At 41.7% G+C, this 23,315-nt stretch overlaps 1 protein-coding gene across 5 annotated transcripts in view; it reads left to right on the top strand.

Annotated features, from left to right (window-relative positions):
- The window catches only part of STAG1 (stromal antigen 1), a 391,372-nt gene that overhangs the window by 237,713 nt on the left and 130,344 nt on the right, over positions 1 to 23,315 (top strand). For all 5 annotated transcript variants that reach the window (XM_054039941.1, XM_054039940.1, XM_054039942.1 and 2 more), the window contains one exon: positions 6,281 to 6,384. In XM_054039941.1, the coding sequence (XP_053895916.1) occupies positions 6,281 to 6,384 (104 nt within the window). The remainder of the gene's footprint in view (positions 1 to 6,280; positions 6,385 to 23,315) is intronic.

Raw genomic sequence — 23,315 nt, 5'->3', positions numbered from 1 at the left:
TTATGAACAACAATTATATTGCAAAAAAAAGCTATGTTGAGAAAAGGGGGGGAGAGGAGGAGAATGGAATCTTGCTGCTGAATTCCTTTGCTGAATCTAGTGTAATGAATGAAATAAGAATAGATGCCTGTGTTTGTGCATACCATCATGGGAATATATGTTAATAATAGACTTTTGTCAAGCCTGAAAGACAATACTTTCCAAATACAGTTCTTCTGTATCTCATTGAATTCCTCTATTGGTTTTTCTGACAGTGTCATTAGGAAGTCTACTATCTGAACAATCTGTTAATGAATATTAACATATTGCTCTTTGGTTTACAACTAAGAACCGTTGCTAAGTTCAGTTTCTCTCCTGTGATGAAATCCACTCAGGAGGGGCCATCCAGGAGTATGCTCCCTGATTTTGTGGACCATGCACTGGCCCCAGTACAAGCCAAGGGCCAGATCTATCTTATGCCAGCTGGGATTCATGCAATAGAGCTGTGCTCCACTTCTTTCTATTTCACTTTCTGTTCTATTTCATTAATTCATGGTGGCTGAATGCACATAATATGGTTGCAATTGGCTTGATCACATCGTGGGGTCTATACACCCCTCAAATCCAGGGCAACACAGGCTGCTGTTGCCCAGCCATACTCTGACTCTTCTCTGAGGAGAAGAGATCATTCTTCTTCTTGTCCTCTGAGGAAGAGGACTTACAAGACTGATCGGAGCCATTCCAGAGTGTGGAGAGATTCCTCCTCTTCTAAAAAAAAAAGTGCAGGCCATAATCAGGATTGGTTGAGTATGCAGGATAAAGCAGGGCTGTCTACCTGCTTTCTTGTATTGAGACAAGATCAATTAATCACCACACAGTCGACTCTGGTAGTATTTGCGGGTCATCCCTCAAGTTCAGTACCAAAAACATCAGTCTCAGCATCAACCATATTGATCCCACAGTCTTATCAGGCAACATCAGACTTGCTCTACCTCTTTTTTAATTCAGGAGTGTTCAGCTCTGGTAGTTTCTTCTGCAGCCTTGGGCAAGCAGCCAATTTGATTCTCCTTTCGAGGACAGCATTCCGTTCGTCAACTTCCTGATTATATCCCGTCCATTTGGGGACAATCTATCCTGCTTCTACAGGTTTTGGGAAACAGTAACTATGTACAAATGGATCTTAAGCATTGTGGGATAGGGATATGCCATCCAATTCCTGTCCATCCACTCTTTTCACCTCCTACCTCATCCCTTTTCAGGGAGCTCTGTCATGAGTCTCTGCTTCTTCAGCAGATTCAGACTCTGCTTGCTTTAGGAGCCATAGAAGAAGTTTCCCTTCAGCATCGAGGAAAGGGATTCTACTTACATTATTTCCTGATTCACAAGTTCAAGGGAAGGGTGAGATCTATTCTAACCTCCAAGGTCTCAACAAGTACATCAAGAATATGAGATTATGTATGGTAACCTTGCTACAATTATCTCCATATTAGATCAAAACAACTGGTTTTCTGCCCTCCATTTTCAGGATGCATATTTCCATGTAGTGATTTTTCCCAACCAACAGAAATGTTCTGAGATTTGTAGTGGCAGGTCAGCATTATCAATACACATTACTCCCCTTTGGCCTATTCTCAGCCCCATGTGTATTTACCAAATACATACATGTAGGGGCAGCCTATGCAACATTTTGAGGTGTAACCCAGACCAGTGAGAGGTTGTCACCGCTTGTCCTGTAATCCTGAGTGCCCTAAAATGCACTGATTATGGAGATCCCTGTCTGGACATTCCCAGTCACCATACAAACATGCACTAAGTATCTGTGTTTTAAGCAGCCCTGGTTCAGCATCTCTGACTTCAGCACCCTGCTTGTTACATCATAGCCACACTCTGATCTCCCTCAGCCTTGGTTACTACTAACTGAGTGATCCCAACACATCCCCAGTCCCAGATTTCCCCCAAACCGTCTGCCCTGAAATGTCCAGCCTTCTACTGGAACTTTTAGGGAAGTAAAAGTTGCTCCATTAAAAAGACAAAAACACAGCAGTTTGTTGTTTTAACTGGAGATAACAATCACTTCAATTCGAACACAGCACTGGCTTGGTTTAGATTAAATGTAAAATGTTTATTGGCAAAAAGAGAGAAGATTCTAAGTGAATTCAAGTCTAAGGAAGAAAGTCAAAAATGGTTACAAGCGAATAAAAGTGAAAAATGCTTTCTAATGACTTCAATCTTGGTTCAAGGTGAGATTCTTACTACACTTTCTTCCAGTAAAATGGCTGACCACATCCTTGGTCAGAATCTCGTACAAAGTCCAAAATGCTCAGTTCCTTTGTCATCTTAGGTGAAAATATAACTTAGGGTTCTTTGTCCCTCTCTTTTATAATCCTGTGAACTTTTGAAATGTATCCTTCTCAAAGTCCAGTGCCCCTGATGTGAGGAAAGGTGCCATTGAGTTTGGAGGAGGAGGTTCCATGCTGATTTCTTCCCCACTGGTGCTTCCTACAATGCAAATTGATCTGTCCCTGCAACCTCAGATATGCCAGTGTTTGTTAATTGTCTGTGATTGCAACTGGATGGAGGTCTTGGTTTTTCCTTTGTCTGGAAAAACCTGTTTTCACACTCCCCTAACTTGTCTGATTTAAACACAATTTAGTCCCATATTTCCTTTATATTTGTATGGTCCTTTGGGCATTTACCATACATGCATCATGCAAGAATATTAATGATTAGTGTGTTATGGAACCATTGGAACAGATTACCATAGGATGTGATAAATGTTCCAACGCTTGACTTTTTTTTTTAATTAAAATTGGATTTTTTTAAGACATGCTCCAGATATAGTTGTTGGCTTGGCTTGATGCAGAAATCACTGAAGTCTTTGGCTTGTGTTATGCAGAGATCAGACTAGATAATCACAGTGGTCCATACTGGTCTTAAGTCTACAAAATGTTTAAGGAATTGCCAGAAAATAGACATGATTTTCTGCCAATGAAAATGATGGAGAAAAAGGGGTAGCAGAGAATATCATTAACCTCCAGACTTGCTGAGGCTACTTTTCAAAAGTGAAGGGAAAATCCTACGTCAAGTAAAATTGCTTATCTTTGTACATTCCCCATCAAAATATCCACATGGCTTGGTGCAAATATGCAGGGTCAGTTTTCCAGGTTGGGTAGCTGAGGAAGAGAGCTAATGACTTGCCAAAAGTTATAATTAGTAAATTTGTAGCAAATCTGGCACAAGACACACTGGTCATTGAGGTGGCAAGATCTATGGAGTTTATACACTAGAGCACAGTGACTCTTAGAAATCTGTTCAGATCTCTGCCCTTAGTTAGTAAAATGTATGTAATAATTCATAACCTCATTTGTAAAGTGGTTTGATGGCTACAGGTGAAGAAGCACTAAGTGAGTCCAAAATACGGGCATACAAATCAATGGAGTAATTTGGTGTAGAATACTGAAATTCACTCCCTTTCAGCCTAAATTTTCACTGCCATGCACCTTTTGTGGACATTTATAGCTGTGTAAAATGAGTAAAAGGTGGGTGAAATATGCAAGGCAGGAGAGAATTCAGGCCCAATATTTTCAGTGACATAATTTGATAGGTTAACTAAAACACTGTGGCCTAATGGGTGTATCAAAGGCTTTGGAAGCAGGAGACCTGGCTTCTAGTTTTGGATTTGATGCTTAATTTGCCATTGCTATTTAGTGAGTAGTGAAAATAGACTTTATTGTTCACACTTTCATATCTAATTGACATATGTGGGGAAATAACAAGAATATCGTGTCAGATGTGTACTGAAAGAGTAAGTGCTTAGCAGGAATCGTTGTTAGCTTCACCACTTACTTTTTTAATTTAAATTGTTTATATTTTTAAACTACCTTCATTTACCTGAAGAAACCAAAATATAAAACATTATATAAACCTTGGAAATTCCAGAACCAAAAAATTTTGTTTCAAAAGTCAGTTATGTTTTTTAGGTATAATCATCTATCACATTATTTATAAAATCCAAGCTCTTAAAATCTAATCCTGGTAAACACGACTAGCAAGAAATGTAAAAGTGCTTAAGTGACTTAGGCACAGTCTCACTGTGTCCCACCCTCCCAATTCCTAAATTATTTAGGTGCTTTTTGAAAATCCTACCTATCATCATCATCATTTTAATATAAAATAAACATAAAAACTAAAAGAAAAAACACATTGGTGCAGAACATTGATGGCTGCATTATTATAAATTTGAAATAATAATATTGATCACTGTTGTAATAGCTTTTTCTAAATGGGGTAAACCAAGGCACAGTAAAGTTAAGCGACTTGCCTAAAGTTACCCAATTCAGTGGCAAGATCAGGAATAGAAGCTGGGAACTTTTGCTCTAAGTACACTGCTGTGATCACTAGACTACACAAAGGCCCCATTCAGACAGACACCTGTGCTGGTGCAGAGCTCCAGTGGCTTTAGTATTTCAAAGGCTAATGTGTTGTTATTTAAAAGAGTAAAGGTGATGAACAGGTCTGTTACCCTGACTTTGATCATAGAAATATGGTACAGCTGCTCTAAAATTCAGCAAGGAAGGCAGGAACAGATCATAAATCCATGTTGAATGGTATTAATTTTATTGAAAATGGATCCTGTTAAACAAACTTGATATCACTGTTTGATGAGAGTGCAAGCTTTCTTGGTAAAGGTGCTGGACTATGTTGTACTTGTAAGCAATTTCACTTAGTACTGCTGGACATGCTAATTTAAAAAAACTAGCATTCTACAAAATCAGTGTAGTACATACTAAATTGATTAGAGGCTGGCTAACTGATAGATCATAAAATGTAATTGTTAATGGTGAATTGTTATTGAATGTGTGTGTTTCTAGTGGGATCCCACAAGGATTAGTCATTGGCTCAGTGCTATTTAATATTTTTATCCGTGGTCAGGAAGAAAATATTAAATGATCCTTGCTAAAGTTTGCAAATGACAAAAATTGGTCAGGGGATGAATATGAGGAGGACAGGTCATTGTTGCAGAGTAATCTGGGTAAGTTGATAAGCTGGGCACAATCAAACAACATTCATTTCAATACAACCAAATGCAAGGGCATATATATATAGGAACAAAGAATGCAGGCCATCCTTACAAGGTAGGAACAATATAATGAAAAACAGTGACTCTGAAAAGGACTTAGGGGTGATAGTGGCTAACTAAGTGAACCTGAGCTCCCAGTGCAATGCTGTGGCTAAGGAGGCTAATGCAATCCTTGGACATATAAATAGAAATTTCAAGCAGGAGTAGGAAGATTATTTTACCCATGTATGTGGGATTCGTGGTTTCTAGCATCCACACTTTTAAAAGGATGTTGAAAAATTGGAGAGGATTCAGAAAAATTATTTGAAGACTGGAAAACCTGCAATAGGATGCGAGACTTAAGGATCTCAATCTATTTTGCTTGTAAACGAGACAGTTGACTTGATTACAGTCTACAAGTGCCTATACGAGGAGAAGATCTCTGATGGTAGAGGGCCTACTAATCTTGAAGAAAAACACACATCAAAGTACAATGGGTGGATGATGAAGCTAGATAAAGTCCAAATGGAAATAATTTATGAATTTTATAGTGAGTTTAATTAACCACTGGAACAATCAATTAAGGGAGTGTGGTGGATTTTCCATCACTTAAAGTATTTTAATCAAAGCCAGTTGCTTTTCTAAAAGATTTCTAGCTCAACCAGAACTTATGGGCTTGATGCAGGAACCACTGGATAGAACTCTGTAGCCTATGTTCTGTAGGAGGTCAGAGTAAAAGATCATAATGGTCCCCTCTGGCCTTAAAATCTGTTAAACCAGGAATTTCTGATAATGGTGAAATAGATTATTTTGAAAAGCTTATATAATGGGTCTGAATAGATTGTGTCCTAAATTAACATTTAGCCTCAGGGTAGAACTTTCAGAAGTACCTAAGTCCCATTTTCAACATTGACCTTAGGTCCAGATGTTCAAAGGTATTTAGGTGCCTAATTAGAATTTCACAAGCACCCAGGCACCTAACTCCTAATTAAATCAATGGGTGCTTGTTAAAAATCTCTTTAGGCTCCTCTCTGCATCATTAGGATCCTAAATGCCTTTGAAAATCAGGCCCTAGACCCCTTTTTGAAAATGGGATTACAGTTTCTAAATCACTTAGGTACTCTTGAAAGTTTTACCATTGACTAGTTTACTACATTTTGTGCATGCATTCCATAAAATCACCATGTATATGATTACCTTAATACAGTTGATCAAATCTACTTTCCTTTTCTTTCTCCACAGCAATGTCTGACCGACAAGAGAGTGCTCTGATTGAGCTGATGGTGTGTACAATTCGACAAGCTGCTGAAGCACATCCACCAGTGGGCAGGGGAACTGGCAAGAGAGTGAGTTTTATTGAAATAGATGGTTCAGATCTTTGTATCACTATGAAATGTTTATATGTTATAGGTGTAGATATATTGTAATACTTTTGTCTGTCGGGTTTAGTGTGTGGATGGCTGGGTGATGTTGGTGGCCCCTTCTGGCCTTACACTCAATGATTCTATGATGATATTATATCGATGTACTCTAGAACCATAGTGACAGATCGTTGCAGTTGACAAAATATGTTATGGGACTTTTGTAACCACCTAATTGTGTTCTGACTTGAATATTTTTTGGAGAAAAGTAATGGAAATGATAAATCTGAATACGTTTGAATTTTTTAAAGTTCTTTTGCATTCCTAAGTAATTAGGTAGTTGTAAAATTATATCTTGAGAAAAATCACTTTCTTCAGAATTTTAGACAAGGCATCTCATTTTTTTGGAATGCTTTTGTTGAAAATGACAGACAATAAATTTTATTAAAATATTTATAGAAAAATAATTTTCTTCTCTGGTTTTAAAAAAGCAAAGACAAAATTATTAACTGCTTTACTTAGGTAAGTATTGTCAAATCAGTTTGCAGCAGTACAGCAAATATGACAAAGAGTTCATAAATATTAATTATGTCAATATTCCTCAGCTTCACAGAATAAGATTCAACTAGGAGTCACCAAATGAAATTAATATGTAGCAGGTTTAAAACAAACAAAAAGGAAGTATTTCTTCATACAACGTACAGTCAACCTGTGGAACTCTTTGCGAAAGGATGTTGTGAAGGCCAAGACTATAACATAGTTCAAAAAAGAATTAGATAAATTCATGGAGGAGATAGGTCCATCAATGGCTATTAGTCAGGATGGGCAGGGATGGTGTCCCTAGCCTCTGTTTGCCAGAAGCTGGGAATGAGCGACAGGGAAAGGATCACTTCATGATTACCTGTTCTGTTCATTCCCTCTGGGGCACCTCGCATTGGCCACTGTTAGAATACAGGACACTGGGCTAGATGGACCTTTGGTCTGACCCATTATGGCTGTTCTTTTGTTCTTATCACTGTAGACTGTTGTTTAAATAGATCTTACAGTTCCATCAAATATTGCAACAAAATTTAAGCACAGTAAGGATTTCCTAAGGTGATTTCCATCAGCCATAATGGAGTTAGAGAGGAATTTCCCTATTTTACATGGTTTTCCTGTTTAAAATTGGATTTTTTTTAAAGAAACAGTTTCTGCCTCTCACAGAATTGATACAAATTGCTCAGTTAGAAAGGAGCATGCAGACTTTCCATTCCCCTACAAATCACCTGTGCTCATCAATAGACGCCAGTCACAGCCAGTTAACCTTACTTAACTCTGCCCTGGGTTGAAAAGACCACCTCTGTCCCTAAACAACACTCAGTACAAATAACAAGAAAATCAACACGACCAAAGACTGCTCACCTACCTACAGTACTGAGGGAATCCCATAACAAGTGCTCGGTGCCAGCTGCAACAGTACTGAAGCCATCCTCCATAGGTTCCCACTCAGCCCAATCTTTGATACCGTCAGTATCTCAAGAGTTTAGGTACCCTAAGGATCTGATAATACCTTCTGAGCCAGAATCTCCTCTGTTAACAAGTGCTGTGGATTAGTCAGTTGTCAAGAGTCTCTTGATCACCGATCCCACTATCGCCTAGAACACCACATTGCCCTCATCTACTCTGCAAGCTGAATAGCTATGAGTATGTGCAAGAGGACTCATCAGTCTCTCAAATCTCAGGGCAGGTTTCCTCTACCTATTCTAGGACACATTGTTCTCCCTCCTATACTGACGTTGTCATAAACATACAGCTAAAGGTAGCATAAAATCCCTCCTTTACTTGTAAGGGGTTAAGAAGCGCAAATAACCTGGTTGGCGCCTGACCAAAAGGACCAATAAGGAAAGAAGATACTTTCAAATCGGGGGATGTGGGTGGGAGGGGAAAGAGGTTGTTTGTGTCTCTTTGTTGTGCTCTCTTGGGACAGAGAGAGGGACCAGGCCGGAAAAAAAACCTCTCCTAAAATCCTACCTGAAATAAGCATCTAAGATTACAAAAATTGTAAGTAAAGCAAGGAAATGCATTAGATTATCTTTTGGTTTAGCTTGTGAATTTTCCCTATGCTAAGAGGGAGGTTTATTCCTGCTTTTTGTAACTTTGAAGTTGAGCCTAGGGGGGAATCCTCTGTGTTCTCAATCTTATTACCTTGTAAAATTACCTTCCATTCTGATTTTACAGAGGTGCTGCTTTTACTTTTTTCTTTATAATAAAGTTCTTCTTTTAAGAACCTGATTGTTTTTTGGTGTCCTAAAAACCCCAGGGTCTGGTCTGTGCTCACTTGATTAACCTATTGGTTGGTATATTATACTCAAGCCTCCCCAAGAAAGGGGGTGAAGAGGCTTGGGGGGATATTTTGGGGAAATAGGAACTCCAAGTGGTCCTTTTCCTGAATCTTTGCCTAACTCACTTGGTGGTGGCAGCAATACCATCCATGGACAAGGAAGGGATTTGTGCCTTGGGGAAGTTTTTAACCTGAGCTGGTAGAAATAAGCTTAGGGGGTCTTTCATGTGGGTCACCACATCTGTACCCCAGAGATCAGAGTGGGGAGGGAACCCTGACATGGTGGCAGCGTGGTGAGATAATTTTGAACCAGAAGCACAGACCTCAGGATTTTAAAAACATTTTTTCTTTTGGCTGATTGAAAACCAGGGAGGTTTTTTTTTAAAAGGATACTTTTAAGCTGAGAGCAGCTGGAGTTTTTTTTCTTTGCCTGGAGGCAGAGGAATTAAGTTACAGTAAGGGAATTAACAAGCTGGGTTTTTTGTTTTTCTTTCTTTCTTTCTAGCTCTCAGGTTGGGTTAGGCTAAGCTAAGCATAGGAAGGCTAGGGTGACATAAAGTGAGGTCCAAAAGAAACTAGAATTAGCCAGATTGGAAGCTGAAGAGATACAGAAAGAACATGAAAGACAGATGGCCTTAAAGCGCTTGGAATTGGAAGCGGAGGAGAGGCAACATGCAAAACGCTTGGATACGGAATTAGAACTGAAGCGCTTAGATCTGGAAAGGGCTAAGCTGAGTCTACCAGATAACCCTGACAATCCTTCTCCAGGTACCGCTCCCCATTCCAAAAAATTCCCCACCTACAAGGTAGGCGGTGATATAGAGGCCTTCTTAGAAAATTTTGAAAGGTCCTGCCTTGGGTACAGCATCTCTACAGATCAGTATATGGTGGAGCTGAGGCCACAGCTCAGTGGACCCTTAGCAGAGGTGGCAGCTGAAATGCCTAAGGAAACATGAACAGCTACGAACTTTTTTTTAAAAAGGCCAGAATTACAATGAGGCTAACACCTGAGCATGCCCGTCGGTGGTTCAGAGCCCTAAGGTGGAAACCAGACGTGGCATTTTCCCGACACGCCTACCACATTATAAAAAAATTTGGATGCCTGGATATCAGGAGCAAGTGTTAAATCTCTGGAAGATCTGTCTTTCCTTATGCAAATAGAGCAATTCTTAGGGGATGTTCCTGAGGAAATAGAAAGGTACATCCTAGATGGGAAGCCCAAAACTATAATCGAGGTGGGGGAGATCGGAACCAAATGGGTGGAGGTGGCAGAAAAGAAAAAAGCTAGTAGCAGTTGGAGCGGATATCAGAAGGGACAATCCGAAACACCACCCTACCACCGGGGGCAGCCCAAGGAAAACCCCAAACACTTTATCGTCCCACCTCACCAGTCTCCAGCAACCCACCTTGCCCCAGTGACCAGTCAGCTGGGCGATGTTTTAAATGTAACGAGCTGGGTATTGTAGTTCATTACACCAGAATCACACCAAAGTTCCCCAGGCCCAGATGCTTCCCAGATACCCTCAGAGTGAAGGGAAACTGTGAGTGTGGGCGGGAAGAAGGTTATTGCGTGGAGGGACATTGGAGCACAGCTGTCAGCTATCCACCAGTCCTTAGTGGACCACAAATTCATCAACCCAAAGTCCCAAGTGACGATTCAACCCTTCATGTCCAACTCTTTAAACTTGTCTACAGCCAAGATGCCTGTCCAGTACAAGGGCTGGTCAGGAATGTGGACTTTTGCAGTCTGATGATTATCCCATTCGCATGCTGCTGGGGGAAGACTTGGCCAACCATGTGAAGCTAGCCAAGAGGGTGGGAATGGTCACCCGCAGCCAGACTAAGCAAGCCTCCATACCTATCCCTGTACCAGAGCCCCAAACTGAGGTGGTAGAACCGGATCCCCTGCCAATGACTGCAACAGCCATAGTGGATCCAGTCCCAGAGACCCAACCAGAACCAGTCCCAGAACCGGAATGGGCAGAGCAGCCAGCACTGAATCCAGCATTGAATCCCATCTACCACTCCAACGCCAGAGGGCACCACTGAGCCTGCACTGGCAGCAGCAGATAAATCTACGCAAGAGGCTCAGCTGGAACCTGAAATACAACATAGTGCACCAGTGGAGAGTGGGTCACAGTCAACGAAAACAACTCCATCACCTACATCGCTTCCAGAGGGACCAAGCCCAAATCCACAATCCAGTGAGGAACTGATGTCTCCAGTATCAAGGGAACAGTTCTAGGCTGAGCAGGAAGCAGATGAAAGCCTCCAGAGAGCTTGGACGGCGGCACGGCGCAACCCAACTCTCAGCTCCCGGTTTGTTGTAGAAAGAGGACTTTTATACAAGAAAACTCTTTCTGGTGGACACCAAGAACACTGGCCTCCTCAAAGACAGTTGGTAATTCCAACTAAGTACCGGGTAAAGTTCTTGAGCTTAGCCCACAATCATCCTAGTGGCTTTGCTGGAGTGAACAGGACCAAAGACCGTTTGGGAAGTCCTTCCACTGGGAGGGAATGGGCAAGGATGTTTCTACCTATGTCTTGTGAGGTGTGCCAAAGCGTGGGAAAACCCCAAGATCAGGTCAAAGCCCCTCTCCAGCCACTGCCCATAATTAAGGTTCCATTTCAGCGAGTAGCTGTGGATATGACACCCACATGGCAGGAACACAGATGGCTGCCACAACCTATGCTATTTGGGCCTTCTCAGTGGCCTTGCTGGGATCTGTGGGTGTTCTATCGCCAACAGTTCACATTGCGGTCCTCGCACTACCGGAAGAAACAGAGAAGAGTCCATTCTCCTCACCCCTCTTTACCATCACCTAGGCCAGAGTGATCTTTAAGGAGCAAGAGGCAAGGGTCGATGAGGAGGTGACACCTCTTACTAATATATCCTACTTATCTCCTAATTGAGCTGTCATGTCTTCATCGCCTTCTATGGCGGGTGACTTCAGGCAGTTTCAGGCTGTGATGAAGCAGATTGCTGACATGCTGCAGATTCCCTTAGAGGAGGTTCAGGAGTCTCACCATAAACTCTAGTATGTTACAAACTTCTACATCTATGAAGATTGCCATTCCAGTCAATGAAGCTCTTATGGAGTCTGTTAAGCGGGTTTGGCTAACCCCTGATACCACACCGCCTACCTATAAGAGAACAGATTCCAGCTAGGGAATCAGAGTTCGTTTTCTCACCCAGCTCCAAAATCCTTAGTAATGGAGGCCATTAATGAATAAGGCAGACAACGTAACTAAAAGTCTACCCCATACAGTAAGGATCACAAGAGACTCGAACTTTTTGTTCATACATCCTACGCTGCAGTTCAGAATAAAAATAATAAAAAAAAAAAAATAGTGAATCATCAGGTGATCATGGCCAAATACAACTATTTAAATTGTAATAGTTTCAATTATTTTGTTGCACATCTGCCAGAAGAACATCTGGACAGTTTAAGTCCATTATATAAGAGGGTCAGTTCTTAGCAAAGACATTGCTCCAGGCCTCCTTGTTTGCAGCATATACTGCAGCATGGCCTGTCTTCAGTGGAGTGGTCATAAGAAGAGCATCTTGGCTACAGCTGTTGAGCTTTACAAGAGAGGTTCAGAGTACTATCAAAAATCTCCCTTTTGATGGTTACAAGCTCTTTGGGGACTTGACGGATATATCTCTCCACACTTCAAAGGACTCAAGAGCTACACTGCAACCCCTAGGGATTTACACTCCAGTAAATAAAAGGATATTTATTAGGTCTCAGTTGACACAAAGAGCATGCCCATCGATATTCAACATATTGTAGACCTTTTGAACCTCTGTCCAAGAGACCAAGATACACAAAAAAGAAACCTCTTTTGGCTACAGCTACATCATCTTAGTCATCCATGTCCTCCAAGTGACCGTTCTGATGGCTTGGTCAAGAGTCTGAACCGTCCAACTGACAAGGTCTTACAGCTGCACTATCTTACACCCTTCCGTCCTTTTGGGTGCCCTCTCTCCCATTTTCAGGATGCATGGGAACATATAACATTGAACAAATGTGTTTTGGAAGCCATAATAGCTGATTACACTATCCATTTCAAATCTATCTCTCCTACCCATTCCCCCTCCCCATCCCTCTTCAAGGATTCCTCTCATGATCAGTTGCTAGAGCAAGATGTCCTCTACATTTAGGAACTATAGAACCAGTTCCTATGGAACACAGGGGATTCTATTCAAAGTACCTCCTGATTCCCAAAAGGAATGAAGGATGGAGGCTAATTTTAGACCTCAGGTCTCTAAACAAATGTGTAAAGCAACAAAAATTCAGGATGGTGACACTTGCAGATATAATTCCTTAGTTAGAAGTAAGAGATTGGTTTGCAACTCTCAACCTAGAAGACTCATTTTAATGTTGCTATTCACTCTTCACTACAGGAGATTTCTTTGTTTTCTAATAAACAATGAGCTCTGCAAATACAGGGTGCTCCCTTTTGACCTGTCTTCAGCACCAAGGATATTTTCAAACATTCTGGCAGTAGTTTCTGTTTACCTACGTCGTTTGGGTATAATCATTTCCCCACGCCTAGACAATTGGTTGATCAGGGACAGAGCATATCAGGAAGTGTTGACGTCAGTAAAGAGTACTTGTTCCCTGTTTCACAACTTGGACCTTCAAATTAACCTTGAAAAGTCCTTTTTGACTCCTCTACAGCATTTAGATTTCATAGGAGTTTCCCTGGCTGCACTGACAGGCAGAGCATAGCTACCATCCAGCAGATTTCATGCATTAGCAAATCTCATGTAAAAGATTCTGGGTGGTTCTCAAGTAATAATAAAAGATTGTCTTCAGCTGCTGGGACACAGGTCAGCTTGTATCTTTGTAGTGTTCAGCATGTCAGATTACACCTCCGAGGTCTACAGGGATGGCTTTGAACGGATTACAAACCAAACAAATTTGCAGTTTAGGCAGATTAATGTCTGTACTCCAGTGGGTTCCTCACTCACTCATCTGGTGGAAGTACCAAACCAAAACCTGCACAGATGGTCCATTCTTGTAGATTCCCCCTATCATAGTGATATCACATGCTTCATTTTTGGACTGTGGGTAACATCTGGGACCTCACAAGGTTGAGGAAAAATGGACACTACAAGAGCAGCTTCTCTACATTGATCTTTTGGAATTGAGAGCCATCAAAAATGCTTGTCCAGACTTTCTACTGCTAATCAAATCAAAGTCTGTAAGGATAATGACAGAAACAAGGCATGCATGTATTATAGCAACCATTAGGATGGTGCACATTCCCCATCTCTCTGGGCTGAAGTGATAAAACTCTGAAGTTGGTGCATAGCTAACCACATATTCATTTCAGCTTCTTGCCTCCCAGGTGTTGAGAGCGCTATCGCAGATGACCTCAGCAGGCATTTCTTTCAAAGTTACAAATGGGAACTGAACTTCTGAGTCCTCCACAAGATATTCTCAGCTGGGAGGGTACTCTGTTTGCCATGGCAGCCAACGCAAAATGTATCAGTCTGACAGTCCATATCCCTATGTCCACACCTTTTTCAAGTCTATGATAAATTTTGTACAAACTGCGCATTGTAAGGTATCATCTGAAAACTCCTGATTTGCTGACCATTTTTGTCCTGGTCAAATATGTATGGCAACAGCGTATGTAAAGTTATAAGATTCTACTGTATGCTATTAAGACATATTCCAAATCTGGGGAAGCAGCCACAAACCAGTTCCTCGGAGACAAAAGGCAAACTGATGCCTCAAGTAGTGTCAACAAAATGAACTATCGTCTGTTTAAGCAGCCATTCTTTGGCAAGAAAAAGGATGTGAGCAAGAAATTTACAAAGAAACAGCTGAAGGTTCCTGTCCCCACAGACTTTGTCTCCTAAACCCCAGCTGGAGATGATTCTCAAAGGAGAGGGAAAAGTATAAAGAATGAAGAACAGATGCCCCAAATCATTTCTCCCTTCATCTCTACTCACAACATTGATAACACTTGAAGAACAAAGGAAGCATCATTGGATTGGGGAGGGATCCTGGCAGAAAGGAATTCGGCCAGTAAGACTGCAAGAACATGTAGTGAGAGAGACTTTTGCTTTGAATTCACTTAGCTTGTTAAGTTAGGTATTAGTTGTGTTTCACCTTTTATTTCTTTGTAACCAATTCTGACTTTTATGCCTCATTACTTGTAATCACTTAAAATCTAACCTTCTCCAGCTAATAAACTTGTTTTATTGTTTTGTTTAAACCAGTGTGCTTGGACTGAAGTGTTTGAGAAAATCCATAAAATGGAGGACTTTATATGAGCTTGTATTGTCCAGGAGAGGGCTGTGGAGTACCAGATAGACATTTCTGGGGAAAGTTTGGGACGGAGTGTTGCCTTGCAGTGTAATTCAGGAGTGACTGGCCATAGCACTCGTACAGTGTATCTGGAAATAATTTACATGCTGGAGGTTGTGTGGGGGCAGATCAGGAGTGGTTGCTCTCACAGTAAAGCAGTGTAAAAGGCACCCCAGGTTGGAGAATTCAGAGGATACGGCTGTTCAACAGCCCAGATTGTACCCTGGAGAATGTCACAATTAGGTAGTGCTCCGTGTGATACAAAACATTCTATTCATCTAATGGATGAAAGGATTTTTCTACGTGTATCCACTGACACTGTTGCTGTTAAAGGTTCTCAACAAGATGAAACAAGATCGAGCTAGAGTCATATTGATTGAACCAATGTGGCCCAGACGGGTCTGGTATCCCTATTTGATCAGACTAATTTCTTGCCCTTCCTGGAGGCTTACAATCAGTCCTTGCCCACTGACCCAAGATCCTGGTTGAACACTTCACTCCAACCTGCAGATTCTGAGGTACCAAGCATGGTTCCTTGATGGTTCTTGGCAATAGAGATATCCTGTTTGTCAGAGGTGCAACATGTTTTATTAAATAGTAATAGAAAAGAATCTACAAGAAATACTTACATCCCAGAAATGGAAACGATATTATCTTTGGTGTAACCATCATCAGATTTTGGCTAGTCATTCTCCTTTTCCCAGGGTATTGGATTACCTATTGGAACTGAAAAATCGGGGCTTTCTGTGAATTCCATTAAGGTTCACTTAGCAGCAGTAAAAGCTTTTCACATACCCACAGGAGGTTTTTCACTCTTCACTCATCCAACTACAGCAAGATTCCTAAGAGGTGGAGCAAAAAGTATGTGATCATGTGATTTAACGCTATCATAATTCAGATGTACAAGAGAGCCAAATTAAGGTTGCCATGCTGCCTGAATGTGGGGGAGGAGCAGTGTCTCTCAGGCTCACAGCCAACGGAGACAGACAGTAGCAGACAGAAGATTAGCTGCACTTGTCTTCTCTGGTATGCTCCCTCACTGAGGTTGCAATGAGGTGTGTAAACCTTGCTCCAGGCAGGAAGGAGTTAAGTTATTGCTCTGGGCTTAGGGTGACCATATGTCCCGTTTTGGCCGGGACAGTCCCCTTTTTAAGCCTTGTCCCAGCTGTCCTGACTTTTTTTTCCAAAAGGAGGCATTTGTCCCATTTGCTCTTGCTCACTTGATCAGTTGGAAAGAGCAAACAGGACAAATGCCCACTTTTGTCAAAAAAGTTGTGTGTGGTGTGGAGGGGGTGAGCAGAGATGCCAGATCCCCATGGGGGAGGCAGGGTGTGGGGGAAGCAGTGTTCCAGCATGTGTGGGGGATTCCTTATTGCACAGAGGGGGCCATCAGGGTTCCAGCGACCGGGCAACAGCCTGGCGCTCAGTGGAGGGTGACAGGATTACAGCAACGGGCAATAGCATGGGGTTCCCTTGGGCGAGCAGCTGGGATGTCCCGTTCTCTCTTTGGGAAATATGATCACCCTATCTGGGCTGGAGTGGCCCGAACCCTTCCACACCTGCAAGTCATATCGAGAGTGGAGGAGGAGCTAAAGAGGAGGAGAAGCTCAGCTTCACAGAGGATAACTCTGGGAACAGAGCACTGAGCTTCCCAGCTCACATGGAGGGGCCTGGCAGCAAGTAGAGCCTGTTCCCTTGCCTAAAAGAAAACCCCAAGTCCCATAAGGTGAAGGGAGCTGAATCATATTCTTTATGCTGGTCACCCAGCAGACTCTGAACTGGATTGCACCCCATCCAAGGCCCCTCTGAAGGAAGAGAAGCTAGAGGCCCAACTGGGACTGACTCGAAATTCCTTTTCCTTTGTTTATTTTCCTGCTTTATTTTTTGTTGGTGGTTGTATTCCCAGAAGGGGTGAGCATCCAGAGAGAGACAGCTGGACGGTTGAGTCTTTGTCCCCTTCAGAATGATTCCACTTGAGTGACTGGATCTGGAGTCAGTATAGAACCCCATTAACACCTCAAGGGGGCACTGTTGAAACACCAAAACCCTGACAGAGGTCCATAAATTAGCCTGACAGAGCAGGAGGAGGAAAATTGTGGGCAAAGACTGCCTTGTAAGACCCAGGGTCTGAGTCCTTTCCCAAGTGATGTAAGCAGAGAGCCCAGTGAGCAGCTTCTGCCAGTACAGAATCAGAATACTGGACTTGTGATGCAGTTACCAGGTTTATCCACGGGCAGCTGTTCAGAATTTTAACTTCTTAACTGGAGAATTGTCCCTGTGAGTGCCAGTGGGCGTGGTGAACCCCATAGAATGTTCCACACGTGGGACTAGAAGGAACCTCCTGCATCATCCATTCCAGTCCCCTACTGTCATCGGTAATACAATCTTATCATAAACTTATCAAGATCTATCTTAAAACTAGTTAGGTTGTTTTCTCCACTACTCCTGTTGGAAAGCTATATCCAGTTCTGATGCCGACAATTCAAGAAGAATTTGGATAAATAGAGGGTTCAAAGAAGATCCATGAGAATAATTAAAGGATTAGAAAACATGACTTATAGTGATAGATTCAAGGAGCTCAGTTTGTTTACTTTAACAAAGAGACGATTAAAGGGTGACTATAAGCACCTACATGGGGTCTATAAGCACCTACATGGGGAACAAATATTTAATATTGGGTTCTTTTGTCTAGCATAAAAAGGTCTAGCATGATCCAATGTCTGGAAGTTTAAACTAGACAAATTCAGCCTTGGAAGTAAGGTGTAATTTTTGTAACAGTGAGAGTAATTAACCATTTGACCAATTTACCAAGGGTCCTTGTGGATTCTCCATCACAGGATTTATAAATCAGGATTAGATGTTTTTCTAAAATATATGATCTAGGAATTATTTTAGGGAAGTTCTATGGTCTGTGTTATAGAGGAAGTCAGACTAGATGATCACAATGATCCCTTCTGGCCTTGGAATCTATGAATCTGAATCTGTGAACCTCACTCTTCCAATGGTTAGAAATTTTCTAATTTCCAGCCTAAATTTGGACTGACTGTGTATGAGAAAAATAATTAAAATTTTAAACTAAACTTGATCAAACTTTGTCCTGTGCACTAGATCACAGTATGGATTACTTCGTAACACAGGTATGAACTTTTGAAAATAAGAGTGGAAAACCAGCTGTTGTGACTCTTAACACTGTGAATCTGTTTCTCTGTGCATTTTTGAAAAAATAATTAAAACATTTTCAAACATTATCTGGTATTTCAGATGATTAAGCCAATGGAAAATAAGTTCTAGATTCAATGCTTAACTTGCTCATATTTTTCCAGCTTCTCTGTCCTGCTTCACCTCAGTGCAAAGTGGCCAGAGTCTGTTAGTGAATATGGCCATAAAAGTTACCTTAAAAAAATGAGATTGATACTTCATATCTGGCACTCATTGTCCATGTCACGTGGTTGCATTCTGTTTGGGTTTCTTTTTCAACATTCAGATATGAAATTTTAATAATAATAAAAAAAGAGAAATTCTCAGACTTAACTTAAGATGAAGTTACGGATGAGAGAATAGATTGTTAATTTGAGGGTAAGACACATTACATGCATGCTGTAATTATCTCAAAAACGAGCATTTCAAAACCAGGAATTTCAGAGTAAAGGTCAAATTTAAAATAAATCCAAACATATGGTATCATTTGAGGGCTGAGATAAGGTTGTTTTTATGCCATGACTGTGCATTTCCATGCCCTGAAGTGTTTGTTCGAAGGAGCGCTTACTTCATCTGTTACCTAAGTGCAGTTGTGCCTCAGCTTCCCTCCACTGCTAAAGTACTTTGGCCCTTCAGCCAAACAAAAAATCCTCCTCTTCCAGGATAAAGTATCCTTCGCCACATGGTCAGAGGCTCAGTAGTCTCTGCCCGCCCTGGGCTAACCAGACCTTTCCCCTTCAGTTAGGGTGACCAGATTACATGAACAAAATATCGGGACACATGGGGGGTAAGTCTGGAGCGCCACCGAAGCAAAAAAAAAAAAAAAAAGCCCTGAGCCAGAATATTGGGACAAATGGCGTCCTGACCATACATCCGTCGGGACATGGGACAAATGACTGAATATTGGGATGGTCCCAATTTTATCGGGACATGTGCTCACCCTACCTTCAGGCCAGGGCCTTCACTGTGGCTCACTGGGCTCTCGAGACTGCCATTCACCAAGTTGCTGGGGGCTGGCTACCATGGCCCACAGAACAGTGGGGGCAAAAGACGTATCTGGCTCCAAGACTAAGCTTGATAAGTTTATGGATGGTATAATGGGATAGCCTAATTTTGGCAATTAATTGGTGTTTGACTATTAGCGGTAAATATGCCCAATGGCCTGTGATGGGATGTTAGATGGGGTGGATCTGAGTGACTACAGAGAATTCTTTCCGGGTGTCTGGCTGGTGAGTCTTGCCCACATGCTCAGGGTTTAGCTGATAGCCATATTTGTGGTTGGGAAGGAATATTCCTCCAGGGCAGATTGGCAGAGGCCTTGGGTTTTTTTTCGCCTTCCTCTGTAGCGTGGGGCACGGGTCACTTGCCGGAAGATTCTCTGCACCTTGAAGTCTTTAAACCATGATTTGAGGACTTCAGTGGCTCAGCCATAGGTTTGATATAGGAGGGGGTGAGTGAGATTCTGTGGCCTGTGTTGTGCAGGAGGTCAGACTAGATCGGGGGTCAGCAACCTTTCAGAAGTGGTGTGCCAAGTCTTCATTTATTCACTCTAATTTAAGGTTTCGTGTGCCAGTAATAAATTTTAACATTTTTAGAAAGTCTCTTTCTATAATTCTATAATATATAACTAAACTATTGTTGTACGTAAAGGAAATAAGGTTTTTAAAATGTTTAAGAAGCTTCATTTAAAATTAAATTAAAATGCAGAGCACTCCTCCCCCCCCCCCCCCCCCCGACCAGTGGCTAGTACCCTGGCAGCATGAGTGCCACTGAAAATCAGCTTGTGTGCCGCTTTCGGCACACGTGCCATAGGTTGCCTACCCCTGGACTAGATGATCATAATGGTCCCTTCTGACCTTAAAGTCTATGATTCTATGATAGTCCACAATAACTAATACATGGTATAGAATCGCAGGACTGGAAGGGACCTCGAGAAGTCTTCTAGTCCAGTCCCCTGCACTTAAGGAAAGACTAAGTATTATCTAGACCATCCCTGACAGGTGTTTGTCTAACCTGTTCTTAAAAATCTCCAATGATGGAGATTCCACAACCTCCCTATGGAATTTATTCCACTGCTTAATCATCCTGACAGGAAATTTTTCCTAATGTCCAACCTAAACAGTCCTAGCAGCGATTTAAGTTTCTTGTCCTATCCTCTGAGGTTAGAGAGAACAGATTTTTCTCCCTCCTCTTGTAGCAACCTTTTATGTACTTGAAAACTATTATCATGTGTTATTTTCCTCCCCCGCCCCTTCCCCTCCCAGTCTTCTCTTCTCCAGACTAAACAAACCTACTTTTTAAATCTTCCATCATAGGACATGTTTTCTAAACTGCTAATCGTTTCTGTTGCTCTTCTCTGGACTTTCTCCAATATTTCCACATCCTTCCTGAAATGTGATGCCCAGAACTGGACACAATACTCCAGCTGAAGCCTAATCGGCTTGGAGTAGAGTGGAAGAATTTCTTCTTGTGTCTTGCTTAAAACATTCCTGCTAATACATTCCAGAATTATATTCCCTTTTTTTGCAACAGTTTTATGCTGTTGACTCATATTTAGCTTGTGATCCACTATGACCCCCAAATCCCTTTCCACAGTACTCCTTCCTAGGCAGTTATTTCCCATTTTGTATGTGTGCAACTGTGTCTTCCTTCCTAAGTGGAGTACTTTGCATTTCTTCTTATTGAATTTCATCCTATTTACTTCAGACCATTTCTCCTGTTTGTCCAGATAATTTTGAATTTTAATCCTATCCTCCAAAGCACTTGCAACCCCTCCCAGCTTGGTATCATCCGCAAACTTTGTAAGTGTACTCTGTATGCCATTATCTAAACCATTGATGAAGATATTGAACAGAACTGGACCCATTTTGATATGCCCTTCCAGCTTGACTGTGAACCACTGATGCTTACTCTCTGGGAATGGTTTTCTAGCCACTTATGCACCCACCTTATAGTAGCTCCATCTAGGTTGTATTTCCCTAGTTTATGAGAAAATCATGAAAGACAGTATCAAAAGTCGTACTAAAGTCAAAATATACAACATCTACTGCTTCCCGCCTATCAAGAAAGCTTGTTATCCTGTCAAAAAAAGCTATTAGTTTGGTTTGACATGATTTGTTCTTGAAAAATCCGTGCTGACTGTTACTTATCACCTTTTTATCTTCTAGGTGTCTGCAAATTGATTGCTTAATTATTTGTTCCATTATCTTTCTGGGTACTGAAGTTAAGCTGAATTGTCTGTAATTCCCCTGATTGTTCTTATTCCCCTCTTTATAGATTGGCACTATATTTGCCTTCTCCAGTCCTCTAAAATCTCACCCATCTTCCATGGCTTTTCAAAGATAATTGCTAATGGCTCAGATATCATCTCAGTCAGTTCCTTGAGTATTCTAGGATGTATTTCGTCAGGCTCTGGTAACTTGTTGACATCTAACTTATCTAAGGGCATGGCTACACTTACAGATGTAGATCGTTTTGAGTTAAACCAGCCTTCATAGAGTGCAGTAGGGAAAGTGCTGCAATCTGTCCACACTGACAGCTGCAAGTGCACTGGCGTGGCCACATTAGCATCTCTTGCAATGGCCACAGAGAGCAGTGCAATGTGGTAGCTATCCCAGCATGCAAGTGGCTGCAACATGCTTTTCAAATGAGGGAGGGGAGTGTGTTGTGTGTATGTGGGGGGAGAGAGAGTGGGTTTTTGCGGGGCAGAGTGTGTGTCAGCATGCTGTCTTGTAAGTTCAGACAGCAACAGTCCCCGTCCCCCCCTTCCCTCCCCCGCCCCTCTCTCTCACACAGCATTCCACAGTAATGGTTGCTTTTTCTCGGAGCAGATAAGCATGCTAGCTGTCAGAAACAGAGCTTTCAAAGGGCATATCTGCATTCCTGCAGCGATGACAAAACAATGACAAGAGTGGCCACTTGACTTAAGGGGATTATGGGACGTTTCCGGAGGCTGATCAGATCGCAGTAATGCAACACCTCGTTCACACTGACACCCGGGCATTTCAGCCAATGCACACCAAGCGTTAATCATCTCGCCGAGGTGGAATACCAGGAGCACTCTATATGCCTTGCCAGTGTGGACGGGTAGTGAGCTAGGGCGCCCGGGGCTGCTTTAATGCGCTCTAACTTGCAAGTGTAGCCAAGCCCTAAGTAATTTTTATCTTGTTTTTTCCCTATTTTAGCCTCTGATCCTACCTCATTTTCACTGGCATTCATTAAGTTAGATGTCTAATTGCTACTAAAGTTTTTGGTGAAAACGAAAAAGTCATTTAACACTTCTGTCATTTCCACATTTTCTGTTACTGTTCCCCCCCCCCCACCCCTTACTGAGTAACGGGCCTACCCTGTCCTTGGTCGTCTTCTTGCTTTTAAAGTATTTGAAGAATATTTTCTTCTTACCCTTTATGTCTCTAGCTAGTTTAATCTTGTTTTTGTGCCTTGGCCTTTCTAATTTTGTCCCTGCTTTCTTGTGTTTGTTTATATTCATCCTTTGTAATTTGACATAGTTTCCACTTCTTGTATGATTCTTTTTTGAGTTTCAGATCATTAAAAATCTCCTGGTTAAGCCAGGGTAGTCTCTTTCCTACGCAGTGGTATAGTTTGCTCTTGTGCCCTTAATAATGTCTCTTTGAAAAACTGCCAGCTCTCTTGAACTGTTTTTCCCCTTAGAATTGCTTCCCCTGGGATCTTGCCCACCAACTCCCTGAGTTTGCTAAAGTCTGCTTCCTTAAAATCCATTACCATTATTAGTCTTTTTTTCCCCTCTTACCATTCCTTAGAATCATGAACTCTCTCAATAATTTCATTATCACTTTCTCCCAACCTGCCTTCCACTTTGAAATTCTCAACCAGTTCCTCCCATTTGTCAAAATCAAATCTAGAACAGCCTCTCCTCTAGTTGCTTTCTCCATCTTCTGAAATAAAACATCTCCAATATATTCCAAAAACTTCTTGTATAATCTGTGCCCTGCTGTGTTATTTTCCCAAAAGATGTCTGGGTAGTTGAAGTCCCCCATCTCCACCCAGTCCTGTGCTTTGGATGATTTTGTTAATTGTTTATAAAAAGCCTC

Source organism: Malaclemys terrapin, chromosome 9, assembly GCF_027887155.1.
Source record: "Malaclemys terrapin pileata isolate rMalTer1 chromosome 9, rMalTer1.hap1, whole genome shotgun sequence".
In the NCBI taxonomy this organism is placed as follows: Eukaryota; Metazoa; Chordata; order Testudines; family Emydidae; genus Malaclemys; species Malaclemys terrapin.
Note: the sequence above shows the minus strand (reverse complement) of the source record. Positions and strands in the feature narration are given on the sequence as shown.